Here is a 25,909-nt window from a genome sequence, read left to right on the forward strand (position 1 = left end):
ACGAGGTTGTCCAGATATGCATGCGCGGCCCCTGCATCCGCCAGACGAGATGACGGCTGCACAGTAATGGCAAGGCATATAGGAATCATTCCATCAGGGCCCTCCAAGCCCCACTTTGAATGCATGTACATCTGTGCCGATCTCTGGTTAAATCCTGCCGGCATTTTGCTTGATATAAACCTGGATATCAATGCCGACATCTGTTTCCCAGGCTTGCCCGAAAATCGTCCCTGAAGTGCTTCCACTAGGTTGGCCAAGGACATATCTTCCATGCTTTCCGGGACGCGGCCGAATTCGGCGACCAAATCACCTATCAGCTCATTTTGAAGAGTGGACTTTCCTGGAGAAGTCAGTATGTTGACCATGAAGTATTGTTAATGGAACACACCTCCCGACAAATTCCGGATCGTCGTGTCCATTGGCACTTGATCGAAAGAGCATCGCAACTTCTGACCCGTGATCGCTAAGAGAATGTGACGCGCCGAAAGTGAAACTTTGGCGCTGGGTACATGAGCAGAAGTCTTTATAGGGGTGAAGGCCAGGGATGCTGCTACTGATTCTGACTCTCCATCAGATCGAGAGTCTTCTACGGCAACGGCCAATTGAGTCGAAGTCGATGCTGAGGTTGTCCTCTGAATGGTGGATGGCAGCCGCACAGGGTCTGGATACTCATAGATTATTCTGTTCCGGTCATCTTGATACGAAATAAATTGTATATACGACCACTGCGATGGAGTATATCGATCATGATGTATAGAAGCGGACTTTCTAGCCATCCTTGTGAGCGTACTCCGCGGGCCAATCTCGATGAACCGCTGCACTGGCGATGATCTCCGGAGAAGCTCGTTCTGCGTTTCGATCCTGCGCATTATCAATGGCTGAATCGCAGATTAGTGGGAAATGGAACTCACCATCTTACTGGAGATGATAGCTGATACCTATGAGCTGCGTTCAATATAGCGCACTTGTGATTAGGAGAATCAGGGAACCTACGCAAGTAGCTCGATGAACAACCTGTACGCCAAATCTTTCTCCTCATGCCTAGTGGCTACCTTGCTGTGGGTGGGTGAACCTACTATCCCATTGGGAGCCATGGAAACAAGCTCGATGGGTGGAGAAGTTATCAAGTCGGCGCTTGTAGGTTCCTTGCTAGCGAGATTCAGATTAGATTTGAGGCAGGCGCATGAGAGAAAAATGGGCCAATTACATTCTCGATAGGGACCATCCTGGTAATAGGCGAATACCGGAGCCACTACCGCCTGGTCGAGATGTGAGTATAGAAAGACTACCCCCGACGACTGCGCTTCATGTACATCGACATCTAGGCTGCCAGATGTGGAGGTGAAAAGTACCAGGTCTCCTGACCTCTTTTCTACTGGAGTCTATTTCCAACCAGTCACAGGGAACCTGACGTGTTAAAAGCCTCCGGGTGGCTAGGCACTAAAACTCCGTCTGCGAAACTCCGGGGAGGACAAGTGTGGGTGTAGGGTTGGGCCTGGCCAAACTCCGGCCAGGCAGAAGGGTTTCAATAAGATTATGCAGAAGAAAGTGGGCTGTTTCCCGTCATTGACTACCCCGGATCAGCAATGCATCTACACGCTAGTGGAGAAAATTACTGCAGGAAGAGTCTGACCCCATATCGCGATCTCGAACTGACTAGGAGCGCCGTCGACAACGCAAAGGATGGACTAGTGTGTGCTGCACGGAAGTCTACCTCCGACTCCAGAGTGATGAATCAACGAGTGGACTATGTTATGCTTCAAAATGAATCACTGAAGATTAATAACTGGCTGGATCTTGCAAAATAGCGAGGTCGGCATGGCGCTTGAGATTTCCCCTACTGGTGTGGCATACTCAGCACCGGCAGATGCCATGTGCGCTGCTCTCTCGCCCTCGCCACCAGTGTCTGATACGTCATCCCCAGCTCCTTCTGTTACAGCTGATATTTATTTCGATCTTATAGACAGCAAGCTAGTTCTACCGATTCCTATCAAGCACTTCCCATGCATCCAGTCATATAGAACGGCGTTCATATCGCACTTCTCTTCGATATATCACCCCAACTTTTCGCAAGATTCAGCCTTGTTATGTTTGGCTTTCATTGAGTTTCTTCTTGCCCAACAAGGACTTTCCAGGTATTCACTAGCAGCTGTATTGCGAGCTTTTGAGGCCGAATTCTTGCACGGCGATAACGAGATACATTGCCTCATCGCGGAGTTGACTACGGTCGCTAGCGAACGGCAGAAGTGGTTAATGATCTATTACGATGCTGTTGAGGCCAGTGGTGATATAACATGTACAGCCTCGCGCAGCCTTTCCAGGGGCAGCGCTTTATTAGACCATGTGCAGGCTAGTGGATTTCGCCTAATGGCCGTATTTGGTGGCCAAGGTGAGGCAAGTCGGACATGTGTGCAGGAGTTGGCAGACCTATACACCACATATAGGCCTCTACTGGAGTATTTTATTCAGCAGACTGCTACTTTACTTTCTGAACTCTCTAGGCTTCCAGATTCCTGGTTCAGTCGCCGTGGACAGTCACTGGACTTGATGACGTGGATCAGCGACGTATCGACTATCCCAGAAGGTGAATACATAGCCCAGGCTCCAGTCAGTGTTCCTGTTATCGGGCTGCTGAGCCTGGCACGATATACAGTGACCTGCCGGGTTCTGCACATGGACCCAGGGCAGCTACGTGCGATGCTTTCGGCAACTACCGGGCACTCGCAAGGTTTATTGATATCCACAGTCATATCCGCGTCCGACTCCTGGGATACATTCTATACAAACTCTCACCTTGCACTTGAAGCTTTGTTTTGGCTTGGATTGGAATGTCACCAAACTGCGCCCAATAGCTATTCGAGAGTGACCACGTCCGCCCTGAATGAGACAAACGCTGCGCCGTCATACATGCTTAGTGTGCGGGGTGTTTCTAGGGAGCAGCTTGGGTCTATACTAGGTCGCTTGAACGAAACGTTACCGCAAGATGAGAACATCCAACCAGCCTTAGCTAATGGGCGTGACCATTTTGTGGTGGCAGGACCAATTGCATCCTTGGTGCATTTGGATAGTCAGCTCCAGAGCATGAAAGGCCCCGACACTGACACTAGTCGGGTTCCCTTCAGCAACCGGAAGCCGGCTATTCAACATGGATTCTTACCAATCAGTGCACCATTTCATACCGAATACCTTGCGAAAGCTGTCACAGCCTTGAAGTCACGGTTCCCAGGACAATACATCGCGAAGGAGCAACTAAAGATTCCCGTCTACCACACGTCCACTGGAGAAGATTTGCGGAAGCGTTGTGGGAATATACTGCATGAAATTTTCAATGCCATTGCTCGGGAGAATTGCGATTGGCCCACAGCTTTATCTGGAGAAGAATTCGTCATGTCACCATCGCACATCATCGTTTTTGATCGCGGTGGACTTGGACCGATGGTTCAAAGAATTGTGGAAGGGAAGGGCGTCCGCGTTATTCAAGGTGGCGATCTCGAGACTCGTGACTCTGATATAGGTACCATGCGAGATCTATTCTCTCCGCGCCTGCTCGACTCGTCTTTGAGGCCTCTTAGCTGGGCTCAACAGTTTCGACCGCGTCTGACCGCAGGATCCATACGGACGCGAATCTCTAGCCTTTTGGGTACCCCTCCGGTGGTTGTAGCTGGTATGACACCCACTACTGTTCACTGGGACTTTGTTTCTGCCATAATGAATGCTGGATATCATGCAGAGCTTGCCGGAGGTGGCTACAGGGACAGCTCTGACATGACTACCGCAATCAACGACCTTGTAGCCCATATCCCCGCCGGTCGCGGTATCACCTGCAACATTATATATGCTAAGCCCCAAGCCATGCGGTGGCAGATTGCATTGATACGTCGACTGTCTCATAATCGCGTGCCTATCGATGGTATAACAATTGGAGCTGGTGTTCCCTCCATGGAGATAGCATCGGAGTATATTCGGACTCTAGGGCTGCGCTATATCAGCTTCAAGCCAGGATCGTTGTCAAGCATTCGACGGGTGATCGACATTGCCAGGGCACATCCCGACTTTCCAATCATACTGCAATGGACAGGTGGGCGTGGTGGAGGCCATCACTCTTTCGAGGACTTCCACGCTCCGATACTCAGTACTTACGCGACTATTCGACAGCAGCATAACATGTATCTAGTAGCTGGAAGTGGGTTTGGTGATAGTGAAAGTATATACCCTTACATAACTGGGCAATGGTCACTACCATTGGGTTATCCGTGCATGCCTTTTGATGGTGTGCTACTGGGAAGTCGTTTGATGGTAGCTCGGGAAGCGCATACCTCATCTTCTGTTAAGGACATTATCTTCAGGACACCTGGTGTTCCTGACTGCGACTGGGAGAAAACGTACTCTGGACCGGCTGGTGGAATCATCACGGTACAGTCAGAAATGGGCGAGCCCATCCACAAGATTGCAACCAAAGGTGTGAGGTTATGGGCAGATATGGATCAAACTGTCTTCAGTCTGCCTCGGAAAGACCGCATCGCATACCTGGAAAAGCAACGGACTTCGATAATACAGCGCTTGAATGCTGAATTTGCCAAGCCATGGTTTGGCCGCAACAGTTTGGGTGACATAGTGGACCTGGATGACATGACTTACACTGAAGTGTTGCATCGCATGGTAGAGTTGATGTATGTCAACCACCAGAAACGGTGGATTGACCCATCATATATTGACTTTACTATGGCCATGGCCACTCGAGCATTAGAGCGCCTGCTTCGTGTTAATACCCTCCACTCAGACCTTGCACAGTCGGTCCTCTCCAACACCCCAATCCAGTTCCTCGACGCCTTCACCGTCGCGTGTCCTAGTGCTTCCAACGAGATCATGAATCCGGAGGATGTTTCTTTCTTCTTGATGAGGAGCAAAATTCCAAACCAGAAGCCAGTCAACTTCATACCTGCTCTTAATGATGACTTTGAGTTTTACTTCAAGAAAGATTCACTTTGGCAAGCTGAGGATATTGATGCTGTTGTCGACCAAGATGCCGAACGAGTTTGCATCCTACAGGGCCCGGTGGCAGCTCGATACTCCGTTCGGCAGGACGAGTCGGCAAAAGAAATTTTGGACAATATAATGAGTGGCCTTGTTGAATGTATGCAGCGTGATAGCAGTACCGACACCTCTTCGCCTAGTTCAGGCAGCGGACTGGTCACGCCAGAGTCTTGGTCCTCAATATCGGGGGCCAAGGAGATTGCTATGGACGAGCTCGCCCTCTCATCTACAGCTTCGGAGACTACGGATGACCGTTCCCTTTCAGTGGGTGCCGTCATTACCAAGGGCGAAAACTTACCACCGTGGCTACGGGCCATCTTCGAGGACAAGGTCATCTCTCGAAATCGACGACGCCAAAAGAATCCATTTCAGCAGTTCATCGCATTGTACCCGGACACAAAGGTTCGATACAATGCTGAGCATTCAGAGGCGTCTGTGACTGTTCAAGATCCGTGCGGAGCCACTTCTCTCATGAAAGTGTCGTGTCTTGATGGCCTCGAGATCAGAGTGGATCTCTACCCTCCTCAAGTCTCTGATCCACTCCAATTAGTGTACCGGTATGATCCCAACGGCATCCCGTTCTCGCTTACTGAGATCACATCGAAGCGAAATGCACGTGCGAGGACTTTTTATAGTAATCTGTGGATGCAGAAGGCCGATGTTGGCATTCAGGAGACTTACCACGGTCGGGAAATGATTCTCACACGCGAACTGCTGGATGGTTTGATCGCCGCGGTGGGTCCGGCATTCCCGGATTCCCGACTCATCGAAACAAACTCGGATATTCTGCCAATCAACGCTGGGATAGTCATTGCGTGGGACGTTATCACCAAGCCTTTGGTAACTGGAGAGACTGATGGTGATTTATTATGTCTGGTTCACCGTTCTAATACATTCGAGTACTGTGCCGGTGCAGATACATTACGTGTTGGCGATGGTGTCAGCTGTCGGTCGCGGGTGCAAGCTGTGTATGTGGAGGATGCAGGCAAAGTGGTAGTTGTTGAAGCCCAAATTATTCGATCGGGAAAAGCGGTCATGAAGATCACATCTACGTTTCTGTATCGAGGCTCATTCCGCTCAGAGTCGACATTCAGACGGGAACAAACGCAATGGGCACTCCATATCACGTCAGCCCTGGAAGAAACGGTCCTGCGGCGTCGCCCGTGGTTTCAGCTGCACGATACTGCCACAACTCTTGTAGGCAGAGATCTTGTCTTCAGTATAGAGACTCATGAAGAGGACAAAGAGAGTGGTTTCAAGATCCTTCGTGTGACCGGAACCGCTTGCTTAGATGATGGTGGTATTCCGGGTCAGGAGGTCGGATTTGTTGACTTCGAATGCGCTCATTGTGTTGGAAATCCAGTGCTGCAATTTCTCGAGCGCAGAGGGGGTCCAGTGAGCAAGCAGACGATGCTACACAAGCCAGGGTGGACTGGTCCCTCATCTATCGATATTCAAATGCCAGTCAGTAATCAAGCATACGCTGAGATATCCACGGATTACAACCCAATACATGTGTCGACCATTTTTGCCTCCCTGGCAAATCTCCCGGGCACAATATGTCACGGAATGAGTACCTCGGCAGTTACGGTAGCGGCATTGGAGCACCTAGCTCTCGGGGGTGATCGTTTGCGTCTTCGACAGTTTGCAGCGAGGTTTACCGGAATGGTTATGCCACTGGAAAAGCTGGTCGTCCATATACAACATACTGGAATGATCGATGGGCGCATGCGATTGACAGTTGAAGTTGTCCGGAAAGATAGCCAAGAAAAAGTGTTGGAAGCAGAAGCCGTGATTGACCAGCCTGCAACCGCTTATCTCTTCACTGGTCAAGGCAGCCAGAGCAAGGGCATGGGCATGGATCTGTACCAGTCAAGTCCGGTGGCCAAAGCTTTGTGGGATGAGATTGATGCGCAATTGTTTGCGTCGTATGGTACGTAATCTGCCGATGCTGCGACAAACGCTTACGGAAATAGGCTGGTCTGTTTTGGACATTGTCAAGAACAATCCAAATTCGGTTACCGTCCACTTCGGAGGCAAGCGAGGCCGCCAAATCCGACAGAATTATCTCGCCATCACTACGGAGACAGTGCTCGCCGATGGATCCCGTGTGGAGACCCCTGTTCTGCAGGGGCTCAGTCCATGTTCGACCTCTTACACATTCACTGATTCACGGGGACTGTTATACTCTACCCAGTTCGCCCAACCGGCGATTTTGCTATTTGAGGCAGCGGCAGTAGCCGACCTCCGTAGCAGGGGCTACATATCACCAGATGCAGTGTATGCGGGTCATTCGTTGGGAGAATTCGGGGCGTTGTCCGCTCTGTCCAATTCTATTCCCATGGGAGCTCTGGCAGAGTTGGCGTTTTATAGGGGACTCATGATGCATGCATCTGTGGCAGGGGGCAACGGGAACGCGTACGGAATGGTGGCGGTCAATCCTAAGCGTGTTGGACGATGTAAGTTACACGAGGCTGCTACAGGCTGGGCTTGGGCTGACTGTTCAGTCTTTGATGAAGCAGGTTTGAGTAGGCTGGTGCAGAGGATTGGTCTGGCTAGTGAGGAGCTTCTCGAGGTAGTCAACTATAATATTGACGGTGAGCAATATGTGTGTTCAGGGACGGTGAGTATTCGAGCCTCTTTGTCTTGTGAATGCTAATGTGTTAGGTGACCAATCTTTGCGTGCTTGGGCGGATGCTGGACTACATCTCTCAGTCCGATGGATTGGAGTTACAACATGACAGTGTGATCCATCAGCTACTTTCTGAGGCAAGAGAATTATCGCCGCCGATACAGCTTCGACGAGGGCAAGCCACGATTCCATTAGAAGGTATCGACGTGCCCTTCCACTCGAGTCACCTGCGGTCAACTGTGGACCGGTTCCGACAGTGCTTGCTTCGACCGGGGATTCTGGAGGGAAACGTGGATCTCGAAGCACTGCGACGGTACATCCCCAATGTAATGGCGCGACCATTTTCAGTGGATGAGGAGTATATTCGGGAAGCATACGAGAGGACACACAGTCCCGTCTTAGAAGAGATGTTAAGAAAGGGTGTGTAAATAGATACCCTAGATTTCCATCACTGCATAGCTAGCTAGTTCCACAAACACCAACGATATTGTCTTTCTACTTCTGCCATCATCGTATCCACATTAAAATACCACACCCGATGACTCCTCTCCTTGATACCTGCAAACGCACGATCCATATTCCCCCCGATACTCTCATCCATCCACTCATACGTCCATCCTACCTCGCGACTACTCCTCACCAACCACTGCGACCGCTCATACCTCACCCTCGAATACGCCCTCACCGCCGCCTCCAACGCCCCATTCACCTCCACCCCGCGATCCACATCCCCCCTCGCCCTCCTAATAGCCGTAACCAGCACCAACGCATCCTCGACCCCCATCCCGGCCCCAGCTCCATGATGTGGCGACGACGCATGCGCCGCATCCCCCACCAGCGCCACCCTTCCGTCCGCATACTTCGGCACCGGACTGTCATAGGTATCGAAAACAGCCCACTTATCCAGCTCCTCAGGCAGCAGATCAATCACAGCGCGCACAAACGGACCCCATTCCTTGAACGCGTCCACGACTTCACTCTTCCTCGCTGGCGCAGTCATCCCAGATTGCATCCAGTCACTCGGGTCCTGCACAAACGCAACGACATTCATGAGCTGCTGCTTCGCGACGGGGAAATGCAGCACATGTGCTCGCGGCCCACAGTGCATGTGTTGTCGCAGGGCGCGGTAGCGGCCCAGTTTGCTGATTGCAGTGGTCATTGGTACTAAGCCCCGGAAGGCGAACTGGTGGGTGTATTGGGGTTTTGTCTCAGGGTAGAGCTGAGTGCGGATGATGGATTTGATGCCGTCGCAGGCGAGGACTATCATACTTCGTCAACATCATGTATCTAGGGACCAATTATTGATGGGAAGAAATACATACCAAGATCACATTCCACTCTCTTCCCATCACTAAACCCCAATTGTATCCTCCCTGAAGGGAGATACTCAAACCCTTCCACCCGCTTATTATATTCCACTACACTCTCCGGCATAAGTTTCATCACTTCATCGAGAAAATGCCCCCGATGACATCCTTCAAACCCCCTTGGGCCGGCATACAACTTGTAGACTTTCCCGGAGACGTGCACACCTTTTCCCTCATCCTCGCCTCCCCTATTATTATTCTTATCTTCAATTCTATCTGAGTAATAATCCCCTCCGATCCCCCTCACATCAATACCTCCTCCCTCTCCACCCTTCGACGTCCCCCAGCAATCACCCCCCGTATACGTCCTGAACCCATCCACGAACCGCATACAGTAATCTGGATCTTCCACTTCGCCGTTGAGTGTCGCTACGCGCGCTACGCACTCCGCGATGCGGACGTCCATGAGCGTCATGCATTTCCGCGCGCAGGTCGTGAAGCCGATTCCGGCGCCTAGTTCGTGGGTTGTGGCGGATTGTTCGTAGATTTTTATGCGGAGAATTGTTGGGTTTGAGTTGGTGGTGGAGATGGGGATGTTGAGCAGACCTAGGGCGAGGAGGGTCCCGATTAGGCCGGAGCCGATGATGGCGATATCGATGGGAGGGCTTTTTTCTGTCATTGCTTCCTTATTGGGGTGGTTGTGATGGATGGCGTGTATGTCTGATATGATAGAGGATGTAATCATCTAGTGTATACTACTAACAAACAAGTTTACTACTATCGCTGATAGTATCTACTTACACAGTAAACAGTAGTAAGCAAGGAATGCTTAACCATGTTAAGCATCCCCATCATCCCAGTCCTAGCTAAAACCAGTGTAACAACCAAGACAGATTAATAGTAACACAATATGTATGTACCCCAGGAACCACGAACCGATTTTATGAATTGAACCAGGACCAGCATCTTAGCTTAGCTCTTGTACTACATCACACAGTCCGCAGTTCCCTCCCTTCTTCCGTTGGTTGTGGTGTTGCACAAAAACTGGAGTACAGGCTAGGATGTGATTCCCGGATGAAGGAATATCTTGTTCGGAGGGGAAGGGGGACTTTGGCGTGCGGTCGGGTTGAGAATATCTCCAATCCTATTCCTCGTGCTTTCTTTCTTCTGTTGGTTATGGTTATTGTTGTGATACAACTGAAAGAGTGCCAGTGATCATGTTCTGAACCGAAGCGTGTGATACAACTGAAAGAGTGCCAGTGATCATGTTCTGATCCGAAGCGTGAAGATTCTCCGCCCGTCGGTAGGGTTGGAATATATTCCGGATCACATACCACCACTACTTAGTACTAGTATCCTGGTGGCGTGTCTCATGCACTACTATTGAACTGAGTGATTTCTCTTCGATATGAAACCCGTTTCACCATAATCCATGTCTGTCACACCTGTTCCTTTTTTCCCCCTTCAATGTTGCACAAATGCTCCCCCTGAAGAACATCACTATTGTCATGTTAGAATGTGGTGAGTTGTGTTGTATTGGTCCGGTCCGGGCCGTACGGGCGGACGGGCGGGCGGCGACGGAACAAACAAACAAATGAACCAAGGAACGGAACATATTGTACGGGCGGACAGACGGGAAGATGAAACGGCGTTTACAACATTTCTAATCCCAATTAAATGCTAAACTAGTATCTGAGGGGTAAACGTGTGGTGGTTTAATTCTCCGGAAGACACTCCTTCTTAATGGGCTGTTACACTGTGTGTGGTTTGTGTGTTCGGGGATATGAGTGCGGGAGTTTGGTTGACGGACGGATCGGGGATTTCTATGGGTTATTGTTAGGGGAATGGAGTGTAGGACTGGGGAGGGGAGAGGACAGGTCAGATAGGTGTATACTGTGTAGGGTAGGGTAGTGTAGAGCAAGGGGTAGGGAGTGAACCGTGCTTCTGCTCTGCTGCTGCTCGTGGGAGTGCCGATTACGGAGTTTGGAATGTGGGATTGGAGTGGGGGTTGAGGTGCATGTTGCATGTTGCAGGTGGAGTGTGAGGTGTCATATTTGGGGTGAGCAGTTTAATTCTACTTCGCTTCGTAGATGGTGGTGATTGTGCTGGGAGAGGCAGAGGCAGCAGAGGGGATGTTGAAGGCAGGGAGGCAACGATGATGGATGGGAGTAGAGATACCCCCATACTGTTGGAGGGCTACTGTGTTATCTACAATTGAGTTCGAACTACTGTAGATTGCGAGTCATGTCTATCTCGTTATCATTTACTTTCATGGCACGTATACTAACTATCACCCAACATACTCCACCCACTCCCTCCACCGCTCATCCTCTCTCAGCCCCTCCATTTCCCATCCACCCAAACACAGTAGCACTTCTATTCCCGTCTCTTGACGAGATTCCTCATCTCCCACACTGCCATACCAGTCCCCCGCCGGTCCGATATAGCAACCGCCTGGCAATACTCCCCCTCCCGGGCGACGGACTCCCTCACACCGTCCTATTGCACCCCCCAGGCTCAAACGATCATAGTCCACATGGGCTATGCTGGAGCAACTCAAATCCGTAGCCGGCTGAAACCCGCCTCCGCTGTAGGCAATCTTGCTCTTGTCTGGCTGCCGCGCCAGAAACGTAGCGTAGTCGCGCACAGCATCCAGCGTGCGTAGCTCGGCAACTTGATCCCGAAGCTTCGCAGCCAGCGTAGCCAGCGGCAGCGAGGTGATCTCGCCCAGCGGGAGACGGAGGGTAGCGGTACGGATCATGTGTCCCATGTAGGCTGGGGAGAGGTGCAAAGTACGACGGAGGTCCATGGCACGGGAGATTTTGGAGACTTCAGTGGCAGCGAGCGGGCTGGGGGAGTGGTGGAGACGAGTAAGCGTTATTCGTTGCCAGATAAATGCCGTGAGGGCGTCATTGGGGGTGATCTGCACAGGGGTGCTGTGTGACGGGGAGGCGACGGCCTCGGCGTAGATCGCCTCGACGGCCCGTCTGGACAAGTGAAAATAAGCCCATTGGAAGGTGGGGAACAGTTCTGTCAGGTTAGGGGGGATTTTCGGGAGGAACGAAGGAAGATACTCGCAGTAGTCGTAGCGGAGGGGCTGGCTGTCATCCAGCAGGGGAATCAGATCCCGGCGGTCCAAGTTGCCCTCGGTGACCTCGGCCTTTGGGATTGGCTCGCCTCGCGTGAGACGGGCCAATAGCGAGGCGATTTGGAAGATGCCACTGGCGTCGATGATGTTATGCTGTGCGGCTAGGGTGAGCAGGAATCCTCCATTCAGGATATTGGCTTGAATGTCGAGCACGGGGGCGGGTTCAGTGTCTGGATAGGGGATTGGGAAGACCGGGTAGGGAGGGGAGAAGTGGGTGCTTGGCATTTGGTTAAAGGGAAAATGTGCCGTTCGCAGAGTGTTATAACTGGGGATTTGGGGATCCGAGCGATGGTCGACGTAGCGGATGATGGGGGATTTGCGAACTGGATAAGGGACGACTTGGTAGGCACCGGTTGAGGTGGGCGAGGCACCCGTCTTGATGACCTGGCCTGCCAGAATGGGGAACAGGGTTAGCAGCCGCTGCACGGCGGATTCCAGGTCAATGGTGGGAGTGGTGTTGGAGGCGAGCTGGAAACAGAGGATGGCGTGGGTGTAGGTCTGAAGGAGGGGCAACTGGCCCAGAATGTCCTGAGTGTGAGCCATGGCGATTTGTCAATTGTATCGCGATTGATTGCTAAGTTGATTGCTGTTGATGACAGTGATGATAGGGTTGATGTAAAGCCCGGCTGTCAATGGTGGATTGCCATCGCGACCACGCTTGTATAAATAATGCATAAACACCAGGAATAAGAGAAATTACTGGTCACAGGCAAGTTTGACGAACTGCCAACCAGTTTCACAGTCAGATGGCCGGTGCCAGGCAGTTTGGTTCTGAATCCCTTCCAGCATGGCAGCTGTAGGGACGGTCAACCCGCATGCACAACAGATCAATCCATTGCTCTGTGCGCATTGTCCCTTTCAGCTCTGTATTTTTACCACTTTTGGTAGCATTATTCGTCGTCTAATTTCCCTCAGTGACATAGTGGCATTCTCTTCTGAAGGATCCACCATTTTGGCGCCAGTATCGGCCCGTCCGAATTGGCAAAAAGCAAGCATCAATAGTGGCTCCATTTTGCAGGCGATCCTCAGCTGGTGATCCACGGGCTGATCGATCTCGGCCCGATTTGGCTGTCTTCTTCTGTCAATTAACCATTTCCAGTAAGTCTGGTCTCGTCTGGAATTAGTTGCCAGTCAGTTGGGACCAGGTTGCAGCAGTGGTTCAATTGTAATGCAGCCAGCAGTGGATGGGGCCCACGGGAGAGACGAAAAGGAGACGCCACCAGCCCTGAAATGGTCACCAGAATCACAAACTTTGCACCTTCGTTCAGCTTCCACCGCCCACAACGCTAAAACCCACCGAAATTTAATATAATGCTCATTTATGCCAGACGACTCATCGCTCGGATCTCGATTCTGCACGCACGCCAATCAGGATGGTGCCATCCGACCGGCTGGCCCGAGCGGATCCTCCAGTCTCTGATCTATCGGTGCGGATCCTGCCACTAGCGATGAACCAAAGCTCATCCCGACAGAACTTTCGCCTCCACTTGTTGACAAAATCACCACGTATCCTGTCCTTATTTTCCGTGGGTCGCACAACTCGCCATTTCTTCAGGGCGGACGGTCCCTCACAGACTTTGAATGAACTGCAGCTGCCATTCTGACACACGAATCACTGAGTGGTTTCTTTGCTCCTTCCTCTCTTCTCTCCGATGTGGTGGACAGCAGGTTGGCTACTATTCTCCTGCTTTCTCACTGCATCCGCTCTGCTACTCTGTCCTTCCCTGCAATCAGCATCTCTCCTGCACCACCGGTGGGTCTGGCCCTGAACAATGGTGGGCCCGGTACTTCTGCACCTCGTGCAGTCTGTGAATCCACTAGAGCAGCTCGTGTGCAGTGGTCCCTGTGGCTGGCTGATTACCCATCCAGAAGCCTTGTGGTCGGAGATCACCTTGGAGGTCTGTTCCCACTGATAGCATGATGTCGGTGGCTCCAGTTTATCGTGGATCCCCCGGGAAATAGGATGATTATTCACTCCCAAATTGGCAAGACAATTACTCGTAGAGACAATATTTTGAGGGACAGCAGAATCCGCTGCCAACTTCTGTCGTCAACTTCCTGTCACCCGGCAAGAAGCTGCTGTGCCTTGCTCACGGTAGGAACCCGTCCAACTGACAACCAGACCAGACGTCAGGGTCTGTTTATTGCTTTCTTGGTTGGCCTATTGTTGGAAGCGAGCTGCTTGCTGCACTGCAGGTTGCTGCAGCTGCAGGCCTAGCACTTAGTATCACACGATCGTACAGCAGATCCCCTCCATGGCGGGCCTCTGACCGTGCCTATGAGCTTAATAGACAAAAGCAGAGCAAGCCACGGTGGTTCCATTACTGCCTTTCCTGCACTGGGTCTTTTGCCGCCTGCCAACCTTCTAGTCTCCATCCCCCCCTCTCAGCACGCTATCGCGGGTCGATCCTCTTCGTTGGATCTTATCACGGCGGCGCCTGTTCATCACATAAGCTGCTGCTGCTGCTCCTGGCTGTTCCTCTCATTTTTACTGGTGTGTTGCCGCTGCAGCCTCGACTCCTACAGGCTATAAGTGCTAGGCCACACTTCCACCCCAGCCCCAATCCCTCTGCGAACTGAGAGATTCTTGTCTGTTTGTCTTTTCACCCCCTTCGACCACCAACGCTAGGATGGTCTCGACTCCTACTATTTCCCGCCAGCGACCGGGATCCGCTTGTGAGGAATGTCGTCGTCGCAAGGTTCGCTGTGACCGACGACGTCCCCAGTGTCAGGTCTGCTTCGAGACGGGAATCGAGTGCAAGATTAATACCACGAGGCTACCCCGGGGTCCCCGCAAGGGACAATTACGGACCCTTCGCACACGAATTGGTGGGTAGTGCTTCGAACACACGTCCCAAAGACAGAGACTAATCGTCTCAGCCGCACTGGAACGATGTCTGGCCGACCAACACCCCGAAATCAACCACCAGATGGCCAGTCTCTTTGACGGGACGGTCATTGACTGTGACAGTGAAGAAGATCCGCTACGAGACCTGCCTCCGCTGCCCGATCCGATCTCAGGCACGATGCCCGATCAGTCCAGCGATGACCGCCGGACTGGGACGCGATCTCCGCGATCGCCCGAATCTCCGAACCGGCCTTCCAGCCTCGTGTCTGACTTGATGCGAGCCGATCTGTACGCTTCTCTTGGATTATTTGGAATGTCCACTAACTGGTGCAGGGACCAACTCTACTTTGATCGGGTGCACCCCTTCGCCCCTATTTTGCAACGCTGGCGCTACCACACATGGGCGAAGCAGCCCAAGAAGACGGAAGCGCAGACCTGCCTTCAGTATGCCATGTGGACGCTGGCGGCCAGTATGTCGGCCCAATTTCAGTCTCTCCGCGACCGGTTGTATGCAGAGACGCGCCGGATGCTCGACTCGCTGGACCTTCAAGGACCCCCTACGGATACGGCGCCCGGGATCGAGCCAGCACAGGCTTGGATTCTCGTATGCATCTACGAGTACATGCAGCAATCGCCGCTGCAGGCATGGATGAGTACGGGGAGATGTTGCCGGTTGGTCCTGGGGATGCGACTGTATGAGCTGGATGATCCGAATAGTCCAGTCACGATGGCGCGCGAGCATGAGACGGTGCTGGTGGACTGGATCGGTTTGGAGGAGCAGCGTCGGACGTTCTGGATGGCCTACAGCCTGGACCGGTTTATCAGTTTTCACAACGGGTTGCCGTTCACCTTGAATGAACAGTTGGTGAGTGCCCTCTTCTATTCGTGATTACGAACACCTCTTAACGATACAGATCACTACACGCCTCCCTTGCCCGGAAGAAGACTTCCAAGCTGGACAGCCTACCCTGACGTCCTACCTGTCCGATGTCATGTCTCCTTCTGCCCCTACTTCTCCTATTCCCACTGCAACCACAATGCCCTCTCCCACTGTCTTTGGTCGATCCTCCCACTCTCAAATTCTTCTCCCTCATCCTCCACCACCTACTCCGACTGCCACTCCGACCCTCGGCCTCCCGGATCCGCTCTCCTCCTTCACCGAACTCATCCTCATCGCCACCATTGTTGGCCGCGCTCTCACCCACCGCCAAACCGTAGCCGTCGAGCAAATCCACCCGCCCAACTTTACTCACATCCCCTCGGACAACTTCTGGACGCGACACAACTATCTACACGAACTGCTCACCTACCGCATTGCCACTTTGTCCAGCTACCCGCATGTCGATCCCATGCTGATGTTCGCCCGCATCGTGGCCCAAAGCATGGTGCTGTTCCTGCACAGTGTCCTCGAGAGCATTACCTGGAAATCCGGGGATCACTTGCTGGGGATTATCGAGTTTGAGCGGGTGTGTGTCCTGGCGGCGCATGAAGTAGTGGGGTTGGTGAAGATGCAGGGGCAACTGGGGTATTTTAAGGTAATTCCCTTTCCCCAACTTTACATGCCGAGCAAGGAACTAATGACCTTAGGTGCATCCCCTTACGCCGATCCCTCTGATGATGTGCACCGATTTCTTCTCGTCGCACGGGTACCTCGATCCGTCGTTCGAGATGATGATGCATGAACTGGTCGAGAGCCTGCATGATCTGGATAGGGTGAAAAATCCCATGCAGAGTCCGCCATTGTCGGTTCAATAACATCTATCGTTGATTTATTTTGTTGTTCTGTTTCAGTTTGATATTGTCATTCTTTTCAAGGGGTTAGGGTATGGTACGGTAGCGTTCGGTGTAGTCGACTGGTCGGACCGGATAAGCGGGGAGTACTCGGGTTTCATTCTTTGGACATTGATTGGGTTTTGCGAAGCAGTTGCGATATGTCATCTGCGAACTTTGACAGAAGGTTAATTACTATACCATTTGCTAATGGTATCATCCGTGCTGGTTCATGGCGGGGAAGCAGAAGAAAGCGAGAGGAAGCAGAAAGAGAAAGTAGACGAACAAAAAACCTACTTTCTCGAGTCAAATAAGAAGATAATATAATTTACAATCCCATTATTTAAACTACTTCCAACCCATCGACCACCTAACCCCTATTCTACACCGTGTCCATAACCACCCTCACTAACCACTATGGAAACTCCGTCCCTCAATAACTCCGCCATCCTTTTCCCCGCCATCCAATCCAATCCTCTGCCCAGAATATATCCCCTCCCCTTCTGACCGCTCATTAAAGCAAAAGCCCCGTCGTGGTTACTCGTACAACCGACCAAATTCACCCTAATATCGTATTTGCCGTACTGTTCACCCCTTTCCTAACTAATCTTATTACCTAGCCCATTTCGCTGATACGGTTATGCTTACGCTTGCCCGAAGAGATAACCCGGTTAACTAACTCCGGCCGACGTTGAGCCAAGACTAGCATAAAAAAGCAAATGCGTCTGTCATATCCAACGATATACGAGCTGTCTCAATATAACCCAGCCTTGTGAACTCTTTATTGGCTCTTAGAGTACAAACTAGCAAATGCTAAGTTAGGCTTGGTCACGAATACGAGTGCTTGGGTGGCTTCTCTACCCAACTGAATAACCGGTTAACGGGATAACGGGTTGGTTGACTATTGACCGACTCTCCAAAATAAGGCCATCAATCAACATCAACATCACCATGCCCACCAATCCTCCTCCACCAGCCCAACAACAGCAACAACAGCATCCCCAACATACGACCCTCCTCACCCAAATCCAACAATCCAAAGGAAAAAGAAGAATCCTTCTCTTCGGCTGCCAATCTCCCACCTTTACACCCACCCAATTCCACCTCCTCCGAGACACCATCCACTCCCACCCAGAGAATCACTGGGTGCTGGATGCGTTCGCCTCACTTCCAGATTATATCCACCATTTTAACAGCTACATCCCTTGTCTCCGACAACGCCTTCCACACGCAGAGACCCAGCTCCGCGAACTCCGTCGCTGGGTCCTAAGTCCCAATGTGCAGATTAAAGAGGAGTGGTTCCCCCTGCCGTATGTGTTGCATGCGCCGTTGTTTATGGTGGGGCATTTGGTGGAGTTAGGGGAGTTTTTGAGACTTCGGGATTGGGGTAAGGAGGATGAGGGTGTGGTAGGGGTGGAGATTGTGGGCTTTTGTATTGGGTTTTTGAGCGCTGCTGTGGCGGCTGCCACCGTGGCTGGAGGGAAGGGGCTAGATGGGTTGAAGGTTTGGAGGGCGGTTGGGGTTAGGTTGGCCATGTTGCTGGGGGTTATGGGGGATGCGATGGAGGCGGAGAGGAGGTTTACGTCTGTTACTGTTGTGGGGAGTGAAGGGGAGGTAGAGGGGGTGCTTGGGGAGTTTCCTGAGGTAGGTTTGTTCGGATTTAGGGGGGCGTGTTGGGAATATACTGACTTGGTAGGCGTACGTCACCGTTCGATATGATAATAATCGTAGCACGATTATGGCTCCGAGGAGTAGTCTCTCTTCCCTACTACAAGCCTTGCGCGACGCTGGGCTGTCGGCATCCCATGTCGATTTTAACGGCCGGTATCACTGGTCCGGACACCGTGATACCCTCGATGCACTCTACGCCCTCTGCGATGCACATCCTACGCTGCAGTTCCCTGATGCATCCCAGATTAAGCATCAAACATGGACTAACATCACCGGCGAGCCTATACATTCCGGTCCCCTGCACCGCCTTGTTCTACAGTCCGTCCTTTCCCAGCAGTGCATGTGGTACCAGACATTCTCATCGATATACCACTCCCATCTACAACACACCAACGCGATCGTAATAGAATTTGGCCACGAGCGCTGCATCCCCCCTTCTTTCCAGCGCAATCTACGCGACCGTATCATCCACTTCGACGACCTTCAGCTCGACATCTACCCCCGTATCATCTCCCATCTCCACCCTCCTCGCATATATGACGACGATATCGCAGTAGTCGGAATGGCAGTTCGGGTCGCGGGCGCAGACGACCTCGACGAGTTCTGGCAGTTGCTCTGCGCTGGCAAGTCCCAGCACAGGAAACTCCCTCCGGAGCGATACAAAGATTACGAGACGCCGTGGCGGCCAGATGCCACGACTCGGCCCTGGTTGGGGAATTTCATTGCCGACATCGAAGCCTTCGATCATAAGTTCTTCAAGAAGGTACCCCGCGAGGTGATGGCCCAAGATCCCCAGCAGAGGCTGCTTCTTCAGGTGGCGTACCAGGCACTGGAACAAGCGGGATACTTTTCTCACAAGATGAATATCACTAAAGAGATAGGATGTTACGTGTCTTGTTGCACCGTCGACTACGAACACAACGTCAACTGTCACCCAGCCAGCGCCTACGCCGCCACAGGCCTGCTGAGGAGCTTCATCGCCGGAAAACTAAATCACTATTTCGGCTGGCGTGGACCAGCTCTATGTATCGATACAGCGTGCTCTGGATCAACAGTCGCGTTACACCACGCGTGTCGAGCCATCATGAACGGCGACTGTAAGGCAGCCTTAGTCGGCGGAGCGAACTGCATCACTAGTCCGCTGGGATTTGACAACCTGAACGGCGCGTCGTTTCTCTCTCCCACAGGGCCATGCAAACCATTCGACGCCAGGGCGGACGGGTACTGCCGCGGCGAAGGGGTCGCGGCGATCTTCATCAAGAGGATGTTCGATGCGGTCAGAGATGGGGATCATATTCTGGGAACTATTGCTGGTACAGCTGTTGAGCAAAATGATAGTTGTACTCCTGTCGTGGTGCCGCATACGGGATCGTTGGCAGGGTTGTTTAGGAAGGTTACGAGACGAGCAAGGATTCATCCACGACATGTGTCGGTTGTGGAAGCGCATGGGACGGGCACGCAGGCAGGGGATCCAGCGGAGTATGCCAGTGTCAGTGAGGTGGTGGCTGGGACTTTGAGTAGGAAGGGAATGCTGTCGTTGGGGTCGGTGAAGGGGTTGGTAGGGCATACGGAAGGTGTGTCGGGGATGGTGGCGCTGGTAAAGGTGCTGCTGATGATTCATGAGGGGAAGATCCCCCCGCAGCCTGGCTTTGAGAAGTTGAACCCGCATATCAAGGCTGATGGAATGATTCAAATTCCAACCGCGTTGGAAAGTTGGGAGGCGGAGTATCGCGTCGCGTTGATTAATAACTATGGGGCCTGTGGGTCGAATGCCTCTGTTGTGGTTACGCAGGCTCCCGTCTTTGCGAAGCAAATTGGCGCTGTTCATGCACAGGGTCTTGCTCTGCCATTTAGGTTGTGCGGGTTGGATGAGAACAGAGTAAGGGACTACGCGAGACGAATGCGTCAGTTCCTGCAGGAAAAAGCCCTCTCTTCACGGCATGCTTCCTCCCTAGCTAATATCTCCTTCAGCGCCTGTCGACAGTCAAATCCGACGTTGGACTGCCAGCTTGTCTTCAGTTGCTCCTCGATACATGACCTTGATGCAAAGCTGGCATCTGTAGCCGACGGGCAGGACACACAGTTCATCCGCCCGAAAAAGCATGTATCCCCCGTCGTGCTCTGCTTCGGAGGCCAAGTGTCCACCTTCGTGGGCCTAGAACGCACCGTTTACGATACCATGCGCGTGTTTCGCGGCCATCTCGACGAATGCGACCGTCTACTTCGGCTATCCGACTATCCCAGCCTGTATCCCGGTATCTTCGAGCGCACTCCAATCGCAGACCACGTCAACCTGCAAACACAGCTCTTCTCACTGCAGTACGCGTGCGCGCGCTCTTGGATGGACTGCGGTGTTCCCGTTTCTGCCGTTGTCGGCCACAGCTTCGGCGAGCTCACAGCCATGTGCGTATCTGGCGTTTTATCTTTTGAGGATGCATTGACGTTAATCGCCCGCCGTGCTCGTCTCATCCGGGACAACTGGGGCACCGATCCCGGCGGGATGATTGCGGTGGAAGGCGACCGGGTAGCTATCGACAGTCTTCTGAGCGAGTCTGCGAAGGCAACACCCACCAGCGTAGACCCTGTAGGCATTGCTTGCTTTAATGGCCCTCGTAGCTTCACACTCGCTGGTCCCACAGTAGCAATGAACGTAGTCCAGCAGACTCTCACAGCGCACCACACGTTCTCGTGTCTCTGGTGGAAGCGACTAGATGTCACAAATGCCTTCCATAGCACATTAGTTGAGCCGCTGATGTCTGATCTGCACAATATGACGCAAGACTTGACGCTCAGCGAGCCGAACATCCACCTAGAACGCGCGACAGAGCATGCAGTATCCGGTTTGCCACCTAAATGTATAGTGGGCGACCATCTACGCCATCCTGTGTACTTCAGCCATGCTGTTGAGCGTCTGGCTGCGAAGCACCCCTCTTGTATCTGGCTAGAAGCGGGTTCCGGATCGACCATTACGCTAATGGTCAGCCGCGCATTGGAAGCCTCTAGCGCAAATCATAGATTCCAAGCTGTCAATATCACGGGGCATAACGGTGTCCGCGACTTGACGGACGCCACGATAGGCCTTTGGAAGGAGGGCGTGCCCACCACGTACTGGGCGCACCACTTCACCCAAACCCTGGATTACGGCATGGTATTATTGCCACCATATCAGTTCGAGAAGAGTCGACATTGGATGGATAATAAGCCATTGCCGGTTGTCAGCCATCAACAATTCAATTCTCAAAGTGACCAGACACTGGAGTTTCTTGGCTACCAAGACAAAGCTCAGCTGATCGCCAAGTTTCGCGTCAACACCACCCACTGCAAGTACAAAGAAGCATTATCTGGTCATATAGGCGCGCAGACGGCTCCTCTTGCTCCAGCGTCGCATATGCTGGACAACGTTGTAGAAGCACTGCGGAGCCTGCCAGAAGGGCGAGGGAAGATTCCACAAGTCCGGAATGTAACAAGCGATGCACCACTTGGGCTTGACAGCCGAGACGTCTATATCCTGCTGCACCACCAGAGCAAGGAAAAATTCATCTGGGATATGAAATATATCAGCGAAGGTAGCCAGAAAGGTGGTCGCTCTCAACTGGAGCATTGCGTCGCCCAGATCAAAATGTTTGATCCCGACGACGCCGAGCTTTCTGCCGAGTTTGCTCGCTACGGTCGCCTGATAAATTATCGACGCTGTCAGGAACTTCTCAACGACCCAAGTGTAGATGATGTGCTGCAAGGCCGCAATATCTACCGATACTTCTCTGAAGTCGTTGACTATTCTGAGAAATATCGCGGGGTGACCAAGCTAGTAGGTAAGGGAAACGAATCAGCCGGGCGCATTGTCAAGAATTATTCAGCCGAGACTTGGGCCGACACATTCCTCTGCGACTCCTTCAGCCAGATTGGGGGGTTCTGGGTGAATTGCATGACGGACCGGTCACCATCGGACATCTATATCGCCAGTGGTATGGAGGGCTGGATGCGCACGCCGATGTACGCGGACCCGGAGACACCGCGACCGGAAACCTGGGATGTTTTAGCAACACATGAGCGATCGGATGGTTTTTATACCAGCGATATCTTTGTTTTTGAACCCTGCAGTGGTCGATTGGTGGAGATCTTCATCGGCATGAAATACTCGCGTGTGCCCAAAGCGATGTTCTGCAAGATCCTTGCCAGGTTGAACTTGGGCGATTCCCAGGTCAACCCCGTTACATCTGTGGCGACCTCTGCGTTAGCTTCAGATGAGAAGGATCGAGAACCACCGGCAGATAGAAATCAGAAACACAAGACTGCAGACCTGCCCACACGCATCAAATCGGTCGTGGCTGACTTCTGCGCCGTAGACCCCAGTGAAATCCGCGACGAAGATAACATAGCAGATGCAGGCGTAGATTCTTTGATGGCGATGGAAATGGCGCGGGAGTTGGAGGAAGCCTTCAACTGTACCCTGCCAGCCATGGCCTTGATGGAGGCAGAGACATTCCGCGAGCTTGTCGTTGCAGTGCAGAAAGCGATGAGACTAGACATCAATAACAAGGGAGAGAGCATTGACAGCAACACTACATCCGACAAGGGTGGCCAAGATACCGATTCGGTCGATGTGTCTTCAGAAACAAACACCAGCGCCAGCACAGACCCCCCAGAACTTCATTTACCTGAAGACATTGTCCTAAAGGCTTTTGGTGAAACCAAAGCCTTGACCGATCAGTTCCTATCGGAGAATTACTGCAGTGGGCGCGTCCATAGCTTCAACCCTCTCCAAATGCAGCTCTGCGTCACCCTCACGCTAGAGGCGTTCGAGGCTCTAGGCTCGTACGTCCGCATTGCGCAGCCAGGAGCACGTCTTGACCGCATCCCCCATGACCCCCAGCATCAGGAGTTGGTCGACTACTTATACCGACGGCTAGAAGAAGCCCGCCTTGTCGACATGGAAGAGACGGTCGCGATCCGCACAGGAGTCGCATGGACTGACAAGCCCAGTGCCACTATTCTAGAAGATATTAACCATAGCTATCCTGAATTCGCAGGTGCTAGCAAGCTTGCCTTCTACACAGGGAGCAAGCTGGCTTCTGTCCTGCGCGGTGACCAGGACGGCCTTCAGCTTATCTTCGGAACCAAAGAGGGACAAGAACTTGTTTCCTGGATGTACGGCGATGAGTCTCACAATGTCACCGGGTACAAGCAAATGTTGAATTTTATCCAGCGTCTGGCGAGTAAACTTGACAAAAACTCAAGAGGACCACTGAGGATCCTTGAGATGGGTGCCGGTACTGGGGGTGGTACCAAGTGGCTGCTTCCAGGTCTCGCTAAACTTGGAATTGCCGTTGAGTATACGTTTAGCGATATATCGCCTGCTTTCCTGGCTCAAGGCCGTCGGCGGTTCAAAGACTACTCATTTGTAAAATATAGAGTGCATGATATAGAGAAGGCGCCAGCCGATGATCTGGCTGGGACTCAGCACATCATTATCGCAAGCAATGCTGTGCATGCGACATCAAACCTGCAAGTCTCTACTAGTCATATGCGAGAAGCATTACGGCCCGACGGAGTGGTCATGATGCTGGAGATGACCCGACCCCAATTTGCCATTGACATAGTATTCGGACTCTTTCGCGGTTGGTGGGTGTTTAATGACGGCCGCACTCATGCCATTACCAGCGAGCAACGCTGGGAGACAGATTTGCATGCCGTTGGGTACGGCCATGTCGACTGGACAGATGGCTATTCACCAGAAGTGAGCGTTCAACGCATCATTTTCGCTACATGCGCGGGAAATCAAAGCGCACGTCTGCCTCTGGGCCCGAAACTAAAAGGAATGGATCTTCTCGCGGGGATTGACTCTGCCACTCGTAGACAAATTACTGAGGAATATATTTCGCTCGCTATTGAAGGTTTCACAGTGCCTGTACCTGGTGCAGAGACTATTCAAGGCCCTATAAGCGTGCTACTCACTGGAGCCACTGGCAGCCTGGGTAGTCATCTGGTGGCACACCTGGCTCGGTTGAAGGAAGTTGAGCGCATTTTCTGCATCAACAGAGGGGGTGTGGAGCTACCCATGCAGCGGCAAAGACGAGCTCTGGCCGATCGCGATATATCTTTGACTGCAGACGAGTGGGGCAAAGTGAGAGTTTATGCTGTGGAAGATGGAGAGTCACTCTCAGCACTTCCAACTGAGCAGTATGACACATTGAAGAGAGTTATAACGCATATTATCCACAACGCTTGGCCCATGAATGGAGCAAAGAGCGTAGCGGCCTTCGAATCGCAGTTTCGGATGATGAGAAGCTTGGTTGATTTAGCGTCTGAAATATCTTCTCTTCGTTTGCCCGACGACCGCATTGGATTCCAATTTATATCATCTATCGGAACAGTCGGTCATAGGCCATTATTGACTGGAGAGGCAACTGTCATGGAAGGCCACAGCACGATCGACTGGGCATTGACTAACGGCTACGCGGAAGCCAAGTTTGTCTGCGAGCAAATTCTCCATAGGACCTTGTGTCAACACCCTCACCGATTCAACGCAATGGTAGTGAGGCCCGGACAAATAGCAGGAGCGTCGACAAATGGGTACTGGAATGCTGCAGAGCACTTTCCGGCTCTCCTTAAATCCGCCCAAACATTGAAGATCCTCCCTTCATTGGATGGAGTGCTATCCTGGACACCGGTAGATGCTGTTGCAGCCACTTTATTAGACCTACTCTTTACAGAGAATCCACACTCAGTATATCACATTGATAATGCGGCGCGTCAGTCCTGGTTTGATATGATAACCTTTCTGGCGCCAGAGTTGAACATTCCACCGGACAACATAATTCCATTTCCCGAATGGATCCAACGAGTCAAAGATTTCCCCGGAATGCGAGAAGACAATCCTGCCAGTGTGATGACGGATTGGCTGAGGGATAACTTTGAGCGCATGTCGTGCGGGGGACTGTTGCTGGACACTTCGCGTGCACGCGAAAGGTCACCTTCGCTACAAGCACTGGGCCCTGTGAGCGAGGGGGTGGTGCGACAGTACATTCAAAAATGGAGGCGAACAGGGTTTCTGCATTGATAGAAGGTATGATGCTTAGAGACTTGCGTTCTTCACAGACGGTTTGCATGTCGTGTTGTTTTGCTGTGTTGGGCTCCTGTCACACCTTCCGTTTCCGCTTTAGGCAAGGCTGAACATGATGATCGGCAGAGATCCTGCCTATTTCAGTACAGTAGCCTGGGACCGAACAGTCTGCCTGAGGCTTCGTGAAAGTCTTCCGGTTCACCTTCCTGGCAACCCTGAGCGGTATACTCAATCCGAAAGTCAGTGATATGTATCATAAAATTCCACATGATAAGACCATCGAGATTCCCTTTTGTACGGCCTTCGATGAAGTCTTTTCTGGGTCCCTTTGTGGGGCACACCATGGGTCTGGCTGTTACTGTGCAACTTACTCGCTAACCCTGCTTCGCCTTCAGCTTCACAAATTCCTACGCACCTTTCTCCTTCATAGTTTTTT

At 52.1% G+C, this 25,909-nt stretch overlaps 4 protein-coding genes across 4 annotated transcripts; 3 read left to right on the forward strand and 1 right to left on the reverse strand.

Moving 5' to 3' along the window:
- Positions 1-1,818: 1,818 nt before the first annotated feature.
- BO87DRAFT_430660 (fatty acid synthase beta subunit) lies at positions 1,819-8,094 on the forward strand (the record flags this gene model as incomplete). The annotated part of the gene is made up of 4 exons (XM_025627554.1): positions 1,819-6,967; positions 7,011-7,493; positions 7,542-7,657; positions 7,702-8,094. The coding sequence occupies 4 exons, from the start codon at positions 1,819-1,821 to the stop codon at positions 8,092-8,094; spliced, it is 6,141 nt and encodes a 2,046-aa protein (XP_025474853.1).
- A 35-nt stretch (positions 8,095-8,129) lies between these two features.
- BO87DRAFT_369301 (FAD/NAD(P)-binding domain-containing protein) lies at positions 8,130-12,664 on the reverse strand (the record flags this gene model as incomplete). The annotated part of the gene is made up of 3 exons (XM_025621966.1): positions 8,130-8,926; positions 8,989-9,638; positions 11,277-12,664. 3 exons carry the CDS (start codon positions 12,662-12,664, stop codon positions 8,130-8,132), a joined length of 2,835 nt encoding a protein of 944 aa, XP_025474854.1.
- A 2,087-nt stretch (positions 12,665-14,751) lies between these two features.
- BO87DRAFT_369306 (fungal specific transcription factor domain-containing protein) lies at positions 14,752-17,000 on the forward strand (the record flags this gene model as incomplete). The annotated part of the gene is made up of 5 exons (XM_025621967.1): positions 14,752-14,950; positions 15,002-15,257; positions 15,303-15,834; positions 15,884-16,504; positions 16,557-17,000. The coding sequence occupies 5 exons, from the start codon at positions 14,752-14,754 to the stop codon at positions 16,722-16,724; spliced, it is 1,776 nt and encodes a 591-aa protein (XP_025474855.1). The 3' UTR covers positions 16,725-17,000.
- A 690-nt stretch (positions 17,001-17,690) lies between these two features.
- BO87DRAFT_448822 (putative polyketide synthase) lies at positions 17,691-25,573 on the forward strand (the record flags this gene model as incomplete). Its single annotated transcript, XM_025628310.1, has 3 exons — positions 17,691-18,383; positions 18,436-25,422; positions 25,490-25,573. 3 exons carry the CDS (start codon positions 17,691-17,693, stop codon positions 25,571-25,573), a joined length of 7,764 nt encoding a protein of 2,587 aa, XP_025474856.1.
- Positions 25,574-25,909: the final 336 nt, after the last annotated feature.

Source organism: Aspergillus neoniger (assembly GCF_003184625.1).
Source record: "Aspergillus neoniger CBS 115656 unplaced genomic scaffold BO87scaffold_50, whole genome shotgun sequence".
Lineage (NCBI taxonomy): Eukaryota > Fungi > Ascomycota > Eurotiomycetes > Eurotiales > Aspergillaceae > Aspergillus > Aspergillus neoniger.